The 17711-nt window shown below is 38.2% G+C and overlaps 1 protein-coding gene across 1 annotated transcript in view; it reads right to left on the bottom strand.

Annotated features, from left to right (window-relative positions):
* Window positions 1–320: 320 nt before the first annotated feature.
* Window positions 321–17711, bottom strand: part of LOC125050968 (putative fatty acyl-CoA reductase CG5065) — a 55680-nt gene continuing 38289 nt past the window's right edge. The window contains exons 9-11 of the mRNA XM_047651070.1: window positions 2800–2906; window positions 2361–2490; window positions 321–1304 (exon numbers count right to left, since the gene is read on the bottom strand). Coding sequence (XP_047507026.1) covers window positions 1082–1304; window positions 2361–2490; window positions 2800–2906 — 460 coding nt within the window. The 3' untranslated portion in view covers window positions 321–1081. The remainder of the gene's footprint in view (window positions 1305–2360; window positions 2491–2799; window positions 2907–17711) is intronic.

The following is a 17711-nucleotide window of genomic DNA, read 5'->3' as shown; positions in this document are numbered from 1 at the left end:
AAGTAGTTTTTTATAAAATGGGTAGGGGCTTCATCTGATAAGTGATACTGCCGTCTATGGATACGAGGTAGAATACGAAATTTCACCCGTATCACCTCGACGTCCGCCGTGCACAACTGAGCGATTCTTAAGACAGTTTTTGCAGCGGACCGCCACTATTTGAAACCAGCTTCCGAACCGAACTAATTCGAGGGTTGAGGGCTTATTAGGGTCCTATACGAAAAGAGCGTACCAATTCTTAAAAGGAAACGAATTCTTGAGCTCTATGGCATTGAGAGTGTCCATGGGCGGCGGTTTCACTTAACATCAGGTGAGCCTCCTGCCCAATTGCCCCCTGCTCTATATAAAAATAAATTCTACCCGACGGATCGCAAGTGCGTTACCGGCCTTTAAGCATTCAGTACCCTCTTTTCGTGAAGCTGTTGTATAAAAATACTACCTGTTACTACACCTGCGTAGTAAATTTATTATGAATACTGATTTCCCTTTAAAGCATTCATAATGCCTCAATATATGGGCCCTAGCTTTCTTTACAATTGTCCTCCACATTTGTATAAATCATCAAACTCTTTATTTTCTATAATTTTGACAATAATTGTATAATTTAATAAAAACTGCTCTCGCTTAATTGTCTCGCAAAGTATGCTAATATATTTTACAAACAAAAACGAATGACGCTTTTAAAATGTGCAAATTAAGTTAGCATTCTTGATGTTTTATTTTGTTTTTTTTTAAATAAATTTATGACAATTTGTTTATTATATCCCTGCAGATTAAATATATAATCATATGAAATGATGATTTAGGACTGTATATGTAAATGGATGTTAAAAGAAAATCCTGTCTTGATTTTATATTATTCTTATATAAAGCCTTCAATTAACTCCATGTAAGGTAAGTAAGTAGGCGTTTTAAGTGAATTTTAAATACTGTTTGAATTTGAATAAAAATATAGGTAACATACCTATATTTTTAATGAAATTAAATTACCTAGAAATTCTCTACATAAGGGTTAAATTATTTTCAATACTCAAAGACCATGTTTAAAAATTTAAATTACTAATTTAAATAAAATTAAATCTTATTTTCCTTTCAGTAAAAACTCCCGAACGCCCCTGCAGAATATGGCACTGTACTCTTTCCAATCGATGTTGTTGACGTCACATGGGAATGACTTCTTGTCGTGGTCATCCAGAGTGGAGATTAAGGCCTGGGTCTTTTTCGATTTAACAAGCAAGGACGTAGACGTTGCCGGTCTAATAATATCTCGTAGTAGAGATGAACGAAAAGCTTCTTTGAAGTGTCTGAAAAATGAAAATAAATGTTACAAGTTTATTTTTCTATCGCTTCTTTGTTCTTCTATGTATATTACCTTTGTCCCACGTTACTTAAAGTTAGGATTAGAATAAATACATCCCTGTAATGAATTGTATCAGCTCTCTATGCCTGAAACTTTTGCCATTGATAGCTTCTTTATTTTCCTTTACTGTATAAGAAAGTATCCAAACTATTATATATAGTATTAATTCGAACATTCAGATTTTAATGGCACAACCGGTACTTGAACACAGGACTTCAGAGTAGAGAGGCGCTTTGCCACGATGAACTAAAGCGATAAATCTTGTTTTTATAAATACAAAATTTCATGTGTTATCAAAAATGGTAAAATATAGTATTAATAAACTATAAGCTTTAATGGATATTACCGCCGATTATTTAGCGACAAAATGTGGTACGCTTATTATTTTTTTGGTAATTGGTACGGTACGCTTTTTATTAACATTAGGAGTGTGATTTCCTAGTGAGAAAGCAGACCTTGCGGGTGTTAGATATGATCCGTGAAATCCTTTAATTATAAAGTTTATGCAATATTTTTGTAATAATATATAAAAGTTATTTAAGGTTTAATTATAAAATTTTAAACTTACAATTTTTTACCTTATCCTGATTTAAAATCTTGAATTTTCATATGCGCATATATCTGACATCCCGTAGAAACAATGATCTAGAAATCGATGTGTGTCAGACTCAAAACCTAGCTACTTGGTTATGAAGAATAATCTACATTATTTATACAAAGTAAACTTTGATTGTTTGCATTGAATAGACTCCAAAACTACTGGACCTATTTGAATAATACTTGTACCATTATAACCGTACATTATCTCCGAGGATTAAGGATAGTGTAGATAGATTAATATAGGCTATAGAATATTTTCAAATAAGTTAATGAATCCCTATGAAATCTTGGATAATTTAACCACGTTGAAAAAAATACCAATAAATTCGTGTTCGCTGCGAAAATGAGTTGAAACTAATCCTAAGTGCCTTCTTTAGATTTAAATATAATAAAAAATTACCTAGGTTTTTTTCCTCTTAAGACCAGTCCGACATCAGCAAAGAAGCAAGGTACCGTTTGCAGAATAAATGTCATCGTATTCACTACGAATTTTGATTTTGATACCTTCATTTCTCGCATGTTCTTATTAGCTGAAATAGTTATGATTTATTAAATAATAAAAATCCAGTGGCGCTACAACCCTATATGGGTCTTAGCCTCAGAATGCATCCATTTCTTTGATTATTTTTATTTCAAAGACAAGTAACATACCGGTTTCCTCACGATGTTTTCCATTACCGTACGCACATGTGTATAGCTACACATTAGCATGTTACAAAATTGGAATCGCGCGGAATAAAAGCTCGAGTCGTGATGGCACTCACCATTGGGTGTTGCAAAGTACTGGCTAGTTAAGGTTTTGCGCCATGCCATAGTCAAAGTAGATGAATTATACTTACAGTAGCCTAATCGTTTGCTTTGTTCTAAATATAAATCAGAACCGCCTTTCCAAGTAATAGGATTTTCCGAACTGGAGCATATATTATACACGGAGATGTCGTCCGTTCTGAAATATAAAATTTTAAAACATGATAAGGTCTTAAAGCTATACTCAAAGACTAACTTTAACTCTTTTGTTTCTTTCTGTCAAATTGTGTTTACACTGTGATGAAAAAAGAGGGACATTAGTTAAAATGGTGACAGACTGATTTATTATTTATGCAAAAAATCAATTAAGATTCGTACAAATAATCGAATAACAAAATTATAGTAGATCCATTCTTTAATTAAAATTTAGTACATAATATTTAAATGGTCAACTCATAGCTACTAATTTGCAAGTTTGCTATACATATATTATATATAGAAATACGCTTATTAATGACAAAGTAGAATAAATATTTTATTAAATTACTAGCTGACCTGGCTAACTTCGTTCCGCCCTACAACCTTATAATATCGTTGTTACTTTAATTTAACTTATTTTAGGATTTTATTAATGTTAAGTATTACATTAATACAACTTTTTTGCAAATACAGAAATGTTTTATTGCTTGCCATTGCGAAAGAAGAATGGCAGTTTTACACATTAGGCATCTTCTCTCTAGCGTCAATATGGCGATACTGCATGTTAAGCACTTTCTGATATCTAACATCTTTTGATCAGAATCAAAGCATGGTTATGCATCTCCTCATTCACCTCAAGATCGGAATTTCTTGAACTGACACGAATTCGACGTAAAATGATGCGTAGTTTTGTCAACAGATGGCACCATATGGTTTTTGCATTCGTAAAATTAATTAATTAATTGTTATTCGTTAACTTATCCGATATTTTATTGCTTATTCTGCTATTCGGGACGGAAACAAATCCAACAAATCAAAAACCATGGCAATCGGTCCAGCCGTTATCGAGTTATAAGTGTTGTAACAAACACGACTTTCTTTTATATATATAGATTTACAAATTTTGTACATTTTTTCTTTACTGCAATAAATTTATACACACGCACATCGTTAGAGAATCAGTTAAGAGATTTTCATAGAATTTTGTTTTTTAATTTTTAAGTTAACAACTACTGTTTATATTCACATATAACATATAGCTCTGTACTCAGCACAATACAGCCTTAGAAATACAGACTTTGGTAACTTACATAGCTCCCTTAGCCCCGGCTATGATGATAAAATTTGCAACGTAATCAACGGGAATAATATCGCAAACGACGTCCTCAGTGCTATAAATGTACGGATTTAGACCCCTGGATACGTTACTGAAGACGGCTGTAGCTGTCACCCAACTGTCCACCCAACCAGGAAGCGGCTCGTGGTACATTGAAGTAACTGGAAAATATAATGTTTACAGAACTTTATTTAACATTACAATTTTTTTTTTATATATTATATGAGAAACTTAATATGTATATATACGAACGAGATACACGTCGCAATCAGCTGTCCCAATTTAAGTCTACTAGGCTCATTCTAATATGTATCTTCAATGCCCTTTTGAATTGGTTAAACGCGCTAATATTACAAATTTGAGAGGGTAATTGATAAAATAATTGCACACCCTCATGCTTAATATACTTCTTCGAGGGGGTGTAGTAATCACCCACCACAAATTTTGCGCTTAGGAAACCAAAAAAATAAAATAAAAAATTTTTTTTTTTACAGTACTAATCTGAAAATGATCGCAAGAAATCAGTGTCTAGTATGTATGTAAAGCCAAGTTTTAAAAAAATGCTAATAAAATAACGCACATTCACGCAAAAATAAAAAAACCTAAAAAGTAACGGCTTTTTAACTTATAATTTGCACTTGATCACTGTGAACACACACTGTTCTGGCAAAATCCACATTCGAAATGGCCGATTGCGTTTATACTTTATTAAATGAATAGAGATGTGAAAAATAATCTATTCTGTGAAAGTGAAAATCGATTTTAGTATTCGATTTTGAATCCGATTTTAAATCCGATTTTGTATTCGATTTCGAGTTTCAGTTGAACAGTTATTTAAAAAAAATATTAATATACGGTTAGTATATTAATATTTATATAACTTAACCAATCTAAATAATATTTGTTTTTGTGGACAGCTCCAATCTAAATAGTAATTGTTTATTCAAGCCTCGGCTTCTCGGCGTCCTGGTCGCCTTCGGCGACCAAATATTCATATACTAACTCTAACCTAACCAATCTAAATAATATTTGTTTTTGTGGACAGCTACGATCTAAATAGTAATTGTTTATTCAAGCCTCGGCTTCTCGGCGTCCTGGTCGCCTTCGGCGACCAAATATTCATATACTAACTCTAACCTAACCAATCTAAATAATATTTGTTTTTGTGGACAGCTCCGATCTAAATAGTAATTGTTTATTCAAGCCTCGGCTTCTCGGCGTCCTGGTCGCCTTCGGCGACCAAATATTCATATACTAACTCTAACCTAACCAATCTAAATAATATTTGTTTTTGTGGACAGCTACGATCTAAATAGTAATTGTTTATTCAAGCCTCGGCTTCTCGGCGTCCTGGTCGCCTTCGGCGACCAAATATTCATATACTAACTCTAACCTAACCAATCTAAATAATATTTGTTTTTGTGGACAGCTCCGATCTAAATAGTAATTGTTTATTCAAGCCTCGGCTTCTCAGCGTCCTGGTCGCCTTCGGCGACCAAATATTCATATACTAACTCTAACCTAACCAATCTAAATAATATTTGTTTTTGTGGACAGCTCCGATCTAAATAGTAATTGTTTATTCAAGCCTCGGCTTCTCGGCGACCAAATATTCATATACTAACTCTAACCTAACCAATCTAAATAATATTTGTTTTTGTGGACAGCTCCCCAAAGGGCGGAGGCAGGTAACAGCTGTGCCCTATCCTTAACGCCAAACGCGAATGCCACAATATCAACGTGACTCCTCCCACGAACAAATCATCAGCATCTTAACTTAGGGCAGACGTGCGAAAGCACGGCGTCGCTGCCCCAGTCGTCGTTTTCTTACCGGCGGAGCATCAGAATTGTTTTCGCGCTGACGCTCCGCATTCTCTTTCTCAGTCATGACGGCCTCACAAAAAGCCTTGAAGGCATTCCATGGGCCGTCATTGTCAGCTTCCACCATTCTTTGGATAATTAGTGGAAGCGACAGATTACCAACAATGCTATCAGCAAGGACCGAGCGAAAGCCGTCCCAAGCCGGACACTCCTCAACAGTGTGCCTCACCGTATCCTCTCTACAGTCACAATGATGACAAGCAGGTGTCGCCTCTCTCCCAACGATTCGATGCAGGTAACTCCCAAAGCATCCATGCCCAGAGAGAACCTGAACGAGCCGATAGGAAAGCGATCCCCACCGTCGGTCCACCCAGTGTTTCAAGAAGGGACGAATAAGATCAACGGTTTGTAAACCAAACCGACATTCACTTAACTCATCCCTCCATTCTAGCAAAATAAGGCGGCGATACTCCTCCTTCCAGACCTTGACTACCTCCAGAGGTGGGTCAAAACCACCACTCCTGGCTTCAGCTCGTCTCCAAAAAATTTCACCCAAAGCCAAAGCTTCCAAATGCCAAGGCGGAGTGGCGGCTATGACACATGCCGCGTCACAGGATACGGTACGGTATGCCCTAGCAATTCTTATGGCAACTTTACGCTGTGACCGTCTCAGTAAAGCCTTGTTGTAAAAAGACAACTTATCTGCCCATATCGGACACCCATAAAGCGCCTTTGCACGCACCACTCCAGCATAAAGGAGCCTACAGCCCCCGCCTGGCCCGCCGATATTTGGCATTATACGACCCAATGCCATTGCAGTTGAATCAAGCTTGGGTTCCAGGGCAGCAAAATGAGCCTTGAAAGTCCATCGGGCGTCAAGAACCAACCCGAGGTATTTCAACGTCAACTTTAATGCCATATGAACACCATCCACTATTATCTCAGCGCCTCTAGGTGGTGACCTCCTAGCAAAACATATGACATCTGATTTTTGTAGAGCGACTCGAAGACCAAGTTGTCTTATACGAGTCACTACTTCTTCCACTCCAGCAGTAACTAACAAACTCGCCTCCTGATAATTACATCCCTTGGCCGTCACAAGTGTATCATCCGCATAACATATTAAACCTACTCCTGGCATCAGTCTACCTCGAAGGACTGCATCAAATCCAATGTTCCACAAAAGGGGCCCAAGAACAGACCCCTGTGGAACTCCACATCGAACCTGATAGCATCTCCAACCTTCCCGACTTGGATAAATGATCGATCGATCAGAGAGATAAGTTCCTACTACATGACGTAAGTACACAGGCACACCATGATAAAGGAGACCATCCATAATCGCTCTCCAGGGAATAGTATTGAACGCATTCGCAATATCTAGCGAAACCGCCAACACAACCCCACCCCCAGAGACAGTTTCTTCGCACAAGTCCCTTAACTTAGCTAAAGCGTCAATTGTAGAGCGAGCACGCCGAAAACCGAATTGAGTATCAGACAGATTTGGACCAATAGTCTGAAGATGCTTCTCGAGGCGCGAGACAATTATTCGCTCAAACAGTTTGCCCACCTCAGGAAGTAAAACAATAGGTCGATAGGCCGAAGGTGAATCTACCGGTTTCCCGAACTTCCTAAGAAGAAGCAATTGTCCAACTTTCCAGCTATTAGGGAATATGCCTTTCCTCAAAAGATCAGAAAGGAGATCTCGAAATCTGTTAAATAAGCCATTATTAAGAGATTGCGCCCAAACCGTTCCATGCAATCCATCTGGACCAGGAGCGGTTTTTTTGTTTTGAATTTTAAAAACACCAGCCCCTAACTCACCCTCTGACACCTCAGGAATATCTTCTGAATGATCGAAGTCAACATTAATAAAAGGAGTAGAATCACAAGGAAACAACGATGTAACAACCATCCCCAGAAACGTCGGCTCCATTGTGGATGTTAGCGGCGGCCTCCAGGGACGGAGTTTACTCATGACAATATTGTACGGTCGCCCCCAAGGATCACGATCCAAAGAGTTCAGGAGCTCCTTCCATGCCCTATCCTTTGCTTCAGCTATTTCCAACCGAAGAGCCCTTTTTGCTTCTTGATAAGAAGTATATAAACTTGCCTCTTCGTCCGGATCACGATAACTGAGATGCCTTCTTCTAAAACGCGTGTAACGGCGACGCGCCTTAACACACTCCATTCGTAGTCGGGCTAGTTCAGATGACCACCAATAGACGCTTTGCTTGGGTGAGATGGGACCGATCCGGGGCATAGCAACGTTACTGATACGAGTCAGTGAGTCCCTAAACCATTCTACCTCAGAATCAATTGTAAAATTTGAAGGTTTGGGATTCCAAGCTTCTACTAAGGATACCTCGGTAAGCGCATCTTTGTCTAGATATTTTCGGGACCATCTAGGACCTATCTCAGATGGAGCAGGACCCGGTAAGCTTACAGTGGAATCGAGGATATCAAAACGAATGTACTTGTGGTCCGATAAAGTTTCAACTTCTGACAACACCCTCCATCCATAAACACGACTTGCAAGAGCAGGACTTGAAAAAGTAACGTCCACAATAGAGCCACCATTCATACGTACACAAGTCTGAACATTACCCCGATTCAGTGACACTAAATTTTGAGTTGCTAGCCAATCCAACAAAGCGTCACCACGTTCGTCAGATACTGGAGACCCCCACACTGTAGATTTAGCATTGAAATCTCCAGCGACTATAAGATCGAGGGGTCGACACCATGAAACCAGACAGCCCAGTTCGGACAAAAACGTTTCAAATTCAGCAAGCGTTTTATTTGGGGAAAAATAAACACCAATAACTGCAATTCTGCCAATTTTTAAAGCAACGCAACCTCTACCCTGCATCGTAGAAGCAACTGACAGCAAGTTGACATCATTTATAAAAACCGCAACAAGACCATCACGGTCACCGACCCAGTTGTTTTTATCTGGAACCATGTATGGTTCTGAAACAATCCCTATATTAACGATCCACTGTGTCAAACTCTGAATTAAAAGGTCTTGAGCACTTGCACAGTGGTTCAGGTTAGATTGAATAAAGCGTAGATCCATACTAACTTATTACAATTTCTTGGGTCTCCATTATGTCACCGCTTAAGGTTGGTTCTACTGAAACCTTCGTGTTGAATCTTCTCGGCATCTTTTGACTGGGAGCCGTACAAGCTTTCCCCCCCAGTCGATGATCAGCTGTTTTACCTGCCGCAATACACAGAGGACATTGTGGTTTGGATGAACAAACAGAAGCACGATGGCCTGGCTGGCCACACCGGTAACAAGACTTACTACGGTCTATTTCCGCCGTACAACGAGCTGCAACATGACCAGCTTGCAAACAGCGGAAGCACCTAAGTTCTCGTTGTTGCAGCACCGTCACCCTAGCTGAAGTCCAGCCTACAAGCAGACGACCTTCAGACAATTTCTTTGCAGCTTCCACCGGGCATTTCACCCACACCGCAAAGAGACCTGACTTATCCTGACGAACTTCGCCAACTCTAACATGATCGGATGAGCACTCCCCTTTTTTACACACAGCGAATTTTACTTCGTCAGCAGTAACAGAATCGTCTAAGCCTGATACTCTTACCTCAACAGATTTAACAGGCCTCGATACAAGGATGCCCTTCGTACCATACAACCCTTAATTTTTTAGCCAAAACATCTGCTTTATCTCCTCCACCTTCACCAGTGACTTGTATAATGGCAGCACCAGTTGCGGCACGTCTAAACCTAACTGCTTCAATTCCCAACTCTTCTAGCCTAATCTGGCCTTTCGCTTCTTTAATAGCCTCCGCATATGTTACGCCTTTTTTCTGAATTTCCGCCGGGACAGTTACAACAACAGCAGCTGTTCGGGGAGTACGCAGTCTTGGCTTTTTAACTGGTGCCTGAAAACCTGTTACAGTTGGTTGAGCTAACACAGCACCTGACCTTTCCCTTTTCTTCCTTTTCCTTTTCTTTCTTTTCCCAACAATCAACCAATGTTCCTTAGAAAGGTTGGAAGCCGATTGCAGAGGCGAGGGCTGAGTAATAGCAGATACCTTTTCAATGGCCAATATTTCCTCTCCTGCAATTCTTTTATTTTTCTTCTTTTTTGAAATAGAGGATGGTCCTTGGGGCAAAGCAGTAGATGCTGCTTGCACCAAGCTTCTACTATTCACCTGTCTATTATCCTGGGATTGACCTGACTCAAATCTAGGGGGCCCAACGACCTTGCGTCGGTCCGCGGCTAGAGAAGGTCTTAATACAGGTGCAGGATTAAGCCTAGGCTCTAGACTCTCAAACCGTGCATTTAATCTATCCCCGATACGGCGCATCAGATTTGCCTCAAACTCCTCGAGGAGAGAAGGAGTGAGCGGTGGCTCCTTTGAATTAACTCCAACATGTTTCCGAAGATCCGTCATATCCTGCTGGAGTATCTCAATTTGCTTTTTGAGGCGCTCGTTGTCTTCACGCAGAGATCGAGTTTCCTCAGAAACTGAACGTGTAGCAAGCACCCCAATATCCTTCCGCATGTCCGCAATGGCATTTTTAGCCATATGGACCCATTATCCTTTGATGTTGGACGATTTTGTGGCGACCTTTTCAACAACTCCCAGGCTAGCCTCAATCCTCTTTACTAAATCCAATGACATATCCTCGCCCTGTTCCGACACCAAGACAGAAGATAGAGTACATTGTGTTTCTCGAGCTTTAATTTCCAAGGCCAAAAGCTCTTCTTCCTCGCGAGCCTTTTTCTCAGCTCTAGTTTCTTTCAACTTGGCAGATTTATTAGCAGGAACCGGATCCACATTCTCGCCCTTAGTGGATGGCCGACCTCTGCCTTTACGCCGCGTTATCTTTGAAGTCGCCTCTCTAGCGATATCTGAATCAGTGTCAGCGACTTCTCTGAAACGCTTCCGGGAGCTCCAAAACCGCGATGAAACTGTCAAAGACTCCCTTGCTTCAACACCTGAGTATGTGGAAGAATCCGACATCTCAGGGCACTCCAACATAATATCACTGGGGGGCGCTGGCAAAACAAACTGATCGCCCGCCGTTGCCACTCCAGCCTCCTGCTCAGCCGCATCACACGGCATCTCCACACTAACATCTTCTTTTGATTTGGTTTTTTTGTTTATTAGATTATTTATTGTTGTCATTTCATAAATTATTTTCCATGGGGGAAATACACAGTCCACCCAGGTGGTGCCCCCTGCACCTAGGTAACCCTTATACCACTCGGAGGATGGGTGGTATCCGAGGGCTGGCCGCTAGCGATTGACTTTACTCACCAGCCACCTGTAAATACAGGTAACCGACACCGCGCAAAACCTACAAGGCGCCCCAATGTCGGGAATTTAAGGGTTTTTTATTGAGATTTTCCTTTCTCTCAGGGCCGGCCAATAAAGGCAAGCCCCCCTGGCCACAAGCATGCCGCTAGACATGACAACGACACACGCCGGAGGTAACAGGTTGCCCGACGGAGAGTCGAAACCCACCCAGAAACTGCTTATCGCAGTCACCAGATCCGTCGCGCCATTGACCTAGAAGGTCATCTACAATATGCAGAAGCTACTGAGCATTACAAATGTAAAAAAGACACGCAAGCTCTTCACCAACTCAACGCAAAAATTTGCGCTCAACACCGGTCGTTACCGATTCAAAAATTGAACCGGGGGCATGCCCTGAGCCCACCAGTTTTGGTCCACGCCAGTTGGATGTCGGAAGTCCAACCGGTACCCCCGCGGGCGAGTGCGAGGACCCCTATTCGCCACCTGGGGTCGTGATCTATGGAAGTCTGGCAACTCCACAAGTTTCAAATATAGTGTGCCAAGAGCAACGCTCTTGATATTCACAAACGCTAGTTATACGAGCTGGCCATCCCACGTACGCAATAAAACGCACCTCTTGCCTTTAAAGGCTACTACAAAAGTTCGGTCGATACATTTCCCCAAGGTGCTGGCTTACACCCCAGATAACATGATACACCAAAAACGCTGGCTTTGCAAGCCGGCCATCCCACGTGCGAAAATAGATGACGCACACCTTCCTTCAAAGAACACTACTTCTACGTGCTTCACGCGCCTGTTGTTCATCAAGTTTCTTCTATTTAAAGAAGCCTACTGAGAAACTTCCCATTGGTCCAATCGGCTTCCCTAAAGTGCTGGCTTGCACTCCAAGAACTAGAGCCCCCCCGCCACGTCAAGGCTTGGACCTTGGGGGGGATATACTTATATTTGGGGGGGGCCTTCGGCGACCAAATATTCATATACTAACTCTAACCTAACCAATCTAAATAATATTTGTTTTTGTGGACAGCTCCGATCTAAATAGTAATTTTTTATTCAAGCCTCGGCTTCTCGGCGTCCTGGTCGCCTTCGGCGACCAAATATTCATATACTAACTCTAACCTAACCAATCTAAATAATATTTGTTTTTGTGGACAGCTACGATCTAAATAGTAATTGTTTATTCAAGCCTCGGCTTCTCGGCGTCCTGGTCGCCTTCGGCGACCAAATATTCATATACTAACTCTAACCTAACCAATCTAAATAATATTTGTTTTTGTGGACAGCTCCGATCTAAATAGTAATTGTTTATTCAAGCCTCGGCTTCTCGGCGTCCTGGTCGCCTTCGGCGACCAAATATTCATATACTAACTCTAACCTAACCAATCTAAATAATATTTGTTTTTGTGGACAGCTCCGGCGCTACGGGAAATGCAGCCCCTCCACCCTTGCGTACCAAAGCACAGGCATTATGAAAGCTGTAGCGGCTGAGGCTGGTCGCCAGAGGCGACCAAAAAGCCGAGGTTGCGGAGGCTCTTCCTCCGCGCCTCCGATTATTTATATACACTCTAGGGGTAAGGCAGACAAAACCACGTGGATAGTGGGGTGCTCTGATTCGGTTTTGGGTACTATTTGAATAATTTAATAATTTTCGGAACCATACATTAATTAAAACATGAAGTTAATGTAATGTATGTACATTTGACAAGTAATGCTTAAATTAGGTTCAACTATAAAATTAACAAATGAGGAAATAATCGATTCGATTAGGTTCAACTTTAAAAATAACAAATGAGAAAATATTAGATCCAATTAATTTACCGAAAATGTCACATCACTTATAACCAATAGAAATCGAGAATGTCACATCTCTTATATAGAAAAGTAGTTAGATAATGGCGGATTGTTTATAATTTCAATACAATTGACAAAAGTTAAAAAATTTTTTTTAAAATACTTAGACGCTTATCCTAAAGCTAAAATCACTTGGAGGTGTTCCAATCAAGAGGCCCCGAGACTCCTGCATAATCAGTATCATCAAATTCCAACGCATGGATATCAACCCCAACCCATATATCTATTTGCTGGTAATTTGTGTTATAATCTGAAGGTATACGATACGATACAGTTTGTATTAGACCGAGGAATTTTAAATAGTTGGGTTTGCCTTGTATTGTATGAAGAAGGGGTGGAGAATAGAAAAAGCGACAATAAGTCAGGATTAATTTATTTTGTAGAGTTTGTATGTTAGATATTTTGTTTTTGCATGCTGTACCCCATATTTCAATAAGATATATGAATTTTAACCATGTTTGGTGAAAGACCGCTTATATATTAAGTGTACCTTGAAACCTGGCTTTCTTCTGATACAAGTTAAACAATTGTAAAAGGGATTTTACTTAACTTTTTGTTCGTATTATCAGCAGATAATAAAAATGGAAGAGTTCCATCTATATTCTATTTCGGTTGCCGGATTAATATATATAGGCCGAGGTAATTGACCTCTGGTGCGTTGTAATTATAAATAAAATATTACAATTGTATTATAATTATTGTAGGAAAAGCAATACGTATAATATTAGCTCAAAGAGAAGATTAAAAAACTGAAAACTAAAATTGTGTTGTTAAAAAAAGTTCTTACCCATTGATGGTCGTACCATAATAGTCGGTAAATACTCTTTATTTTGCCTCACTACTTCTTCGCATAACCCCTTAGATACTGTATATGTATTAATAATATCCGCTGAAAATTAAAAAATCTGATTTAAACACATTACATTTCGTCGTTAGGACAATATAATAGCCTTTATAATAGCATAGAAGACACGCGGAGAGCAATTCTGCTATCTGGACTATCAAAAATGTATTTTCTTGATCTCATCATACTCCAACAGTCTCAGTCTTAATGGGGATTCTTGCAAAGAATACCTTTCTCAAAAGGGATTAACCACCACGGCTGAATTGGTCAGGTTGTTGCGGTGTAAAATCCATAAATAGAGAGCAGAAAGTAGATTACCAGCTTATCCATACAGATGGTAAAGTACAGAGCCGCAAATTTAAAAACTACAATTTTTTTTTAACACAACTTACCGATATATTCATTTACTTTCGTATCATCTGTTCCATGGTCTCGTATCAATTGTCGGACTGCGGATAATTCTTTCGTATGAGAGTATAGCTTCTCTTCGACTACTCGGAGATGTACATTTGAAAAGGCGGTCGAAATATAGACGAATTTCTGAAATAATAATAATGTAATATTTTATGTTATTAACTGCAGATAGCTTGGACTTGTTTATGTTGTGTTGTTTGTGACATACACATATTTTATAACGATTTTGTATGATTTGTATAAAACTGTACATTGTACAACAATCTAAAGCATTCGGGTGTTTTTATTAAATACTAGCTGACTCGGCGAACATACGTGTTTCAGATTAGTTGAACTTAATTTATTATTTTATGAAAGTAATACAATTAATACAAAATAAATACGGTAATAATGTAAAATAATACAATGAGAAATAAAATTTGTAGTAAGTATATCTAAGTAAAAAAAAGACGGGTGGCACCGGGAGTGCCGGCAGAAGTGAAACTTGAATATTAACGTTGTGCATTTTTGATATTTTGAAATGGTTAGGGAATAATTTTGCACGAATTTCTTTAATTATCAGTATAATTTATGTGGTAGAATACAATATAAATTATTTATTGCGCTATCGTACACAAACATGACAATTTATATTACATTAAATACGCCGCGCCAGCTGTCTACTCTCCATCCGTCTTTCGAATTTTCGATCAGGTCACGTGTCCTAACGAGAGTTTAATTTTTTTTACCCATTCCAAAAAAAGTTCAGAATCAGAATCGATGGTCAAAAAAAAAATCAAAGAGTAAATTTGAAAAAAAAAACATTGAAAAAGCTCAAACCAAATTTGTGCTACTCTCACAGACACTGCACTAGGTCCATAAACATCGCAATTTTTTTTTCGCGGCTTGAGTTGCATTTTTACCTTTTTTGTAGTAAAATTTTAAAATGTTTCTAATTTCTTCATTAGATTCACTTATCTTGACGGTACGAAAAATAAATAAAAAACACACATTATCCTAATATGAATTTGTAATTATCTTCTTTAAAATCTCAACTTTCAATGATAACAAAACCAGGCAAATACATATAGTATAGCCAAAGAGATTTTATTACAAGTTCATACATAGTATAATGCGAAAAGACTTTTTCCCCAACCTAATATGTTAATCCTTTTTCATTCCAGACACAATTCTACAATTTTGTAATCTAAAATACGCTATTATCCAGTCATTAACTATGTATTTATAACAATACTTACTTCTAAATTTCTTATACTCCTAGACAAATCTATCACTCGTTGTGTTCCCTCTACGTTAATGTTCATCATATCTTGAAATTTGTCAGTGAATCTGACGGTAGCTGCCGAGTGAAATACTAATGACACCTAAAGAAAATATAATTATTTATCTAACAATTTTCAATTCATAAAGGTCTGCCGACAGGTACTACAATAAAATACCTTCTAATATAAAACATATTAGAATGTATTTTGTAAATGTGATGAACTTAATCTGATGTAACTTAAAAAAACTGCTCAGTTTTCTTTCTGTGTCTCGGCCAACGGAATTTGAAAATATGATAGTTTAATTACTGTATATAATATAAAAATGTAACGTACCTTATCAGCCAAAGTCTTTTTGTCATCTGGCGTTAAACCCAGCTGGGATGTTGTAATGTCTCCTTTGATGGGAATTACTTTCTTCAAATCACCTGGCCTAGTTTGTTTTAATTTGTCGAAAAGCTGAATAAAATAAATTTAATAAACTCCAAACATCTCTAGAAGTCTGCGCACATTTTGCATGAACTTGGAATTTTTACCAAAAAAAGACCGTATGGCTTGGGATATACACGGCATAATACTCAGATATATTTCTGCGTTTGTTTCATTGATAATTAGATATGTAGGCGACTAGCCAAAACAATTATTGGTTCTCTAGGGTCGATGTTATGTTTTATTGTATTCAAAAATAAAAAAAATAATATAAGCCAATTAATCTTGAACACTAACCGGAACATCAAATATTTTTTGTAAACGTTTTTCTGTGTCTGCGCCGTGCTTAGGTCTAATCAGCACAAACACATTTTCAATATCCTTGCAATTGGAAAGTAACCTTTCAATAAATACCTGAAATTTGATAATAATTAGGTAAATTTAATTCTTTGTAAAATATAATTTAAAGGGGGTTTAAATTAAATTTTACATCCGATCAGAATCATATGCTTTGCTACGTGTTCAATATATACCCCCATATTTAAAAAAAATCTAAACAATAGGTACATAGCTTTAACTAAAGTACTTTTGTATCAAACGGTGTTTCGTTGTGATAATGAGACAGTACTGAACTTTAGTTAAGATAGTGAAATGAGACTTTATTTTTTGTTGTGCAGGGTGCAATAATGTAAAGCTAATGTACCAAACATTTTATTTATATTCACATTTCTCAAATAAGGGTGTAGGCGAGAAAAACTGGCAAGAAACTCCCGGCCCCTGTTGTTAAATCAAAGTTTTGACGCATGCATGCAAAAAAACGTAAGATCAAGGATCTACGCAACTGGGTCAAACTCATGGGCTAGTTCAGGTTGAGGATTGTTTAGAAATAATACTTTTTTTATGCTGATATATATTTTGATATATTATTCACAAATATTCCTTCATTTACGTTTGCTAAATATGGAATTATTTAGTTACTAATTTGTTGAAAAAAAAAGAAAAGTTTTAAAATGTCCCCTTCTGTGGACTGTTCGTGAACGTGGTAAGCACATTTTGACAAATTCTGTTCTTAATTAACAAGTGTTATCTCATAATAAATATTAATTATCGATAACATCTATACTGAATGTTAAAATGTTACCAAGTTATTAAATATATATCTTGCTAAACCTACACAATTATCAATAAACAGTTGGTTACGCAAAATCACGTCTTTTCTGTAGCCCTAAAATTCAATCGATTTTATCGAGCTAACTCAAAATACTATTTCACAATTATTTTTTTGTACTGGCCACACTACACGGCGTGCGTTTGCCAGTTTGGATTGAGTGACTGAGCGCTCGTAGTTTATTACAACAGTTTTTGTAAATTTTACTGAGTTTTCATCAAAGATCAGTGAGTCTTTCCTGTTCCTGGTGTATATTAGTAAGTAATTAATGAATTTACCGATTAGCATGCAGCCATCGTTTCTTATTAGGAGTGGTTTCGAAATGTTTTAAATTGTTAAGTATACCCTCAAAACTGATCGAGCAATGCTTACTTTTTTAATAAAAGTCCTTCCTGTGGACATCTTTTCTGTGGACTGAGAAGTCCACACGAGAGACATTGTCCACAGAAAAGAGCAATATTTATTTGGAAAGTAACGATAGTGTATTCTTAATTTGTAAAATAATGATTTTATTGCTCGTGCTTTAAGCCAAGCTAAGATAATACGTTATTCTACCGCTACTGATGTTGCCAGGGCTTTCTGCTGTAACAACAGTCTCAGTG

Source organism: Pieris napi, chromosome 7, assembly GCF_905475465.1.
Source record: "Pieris napi chromosome 7, ilPieNapi1.2, whole genome shotgun sequence".
Lineage (NCBI taxonomy): Eukaryota > Metazoa > Arthropoda > Insecta > Lepidoptera > Pieridae > Pieris > Pieris napi.
The sequence above is the reverse complement of the archived record's forward strand: the minus strand, read 5'-3'. Positions and strand labels throughout refer to the sequence as shown.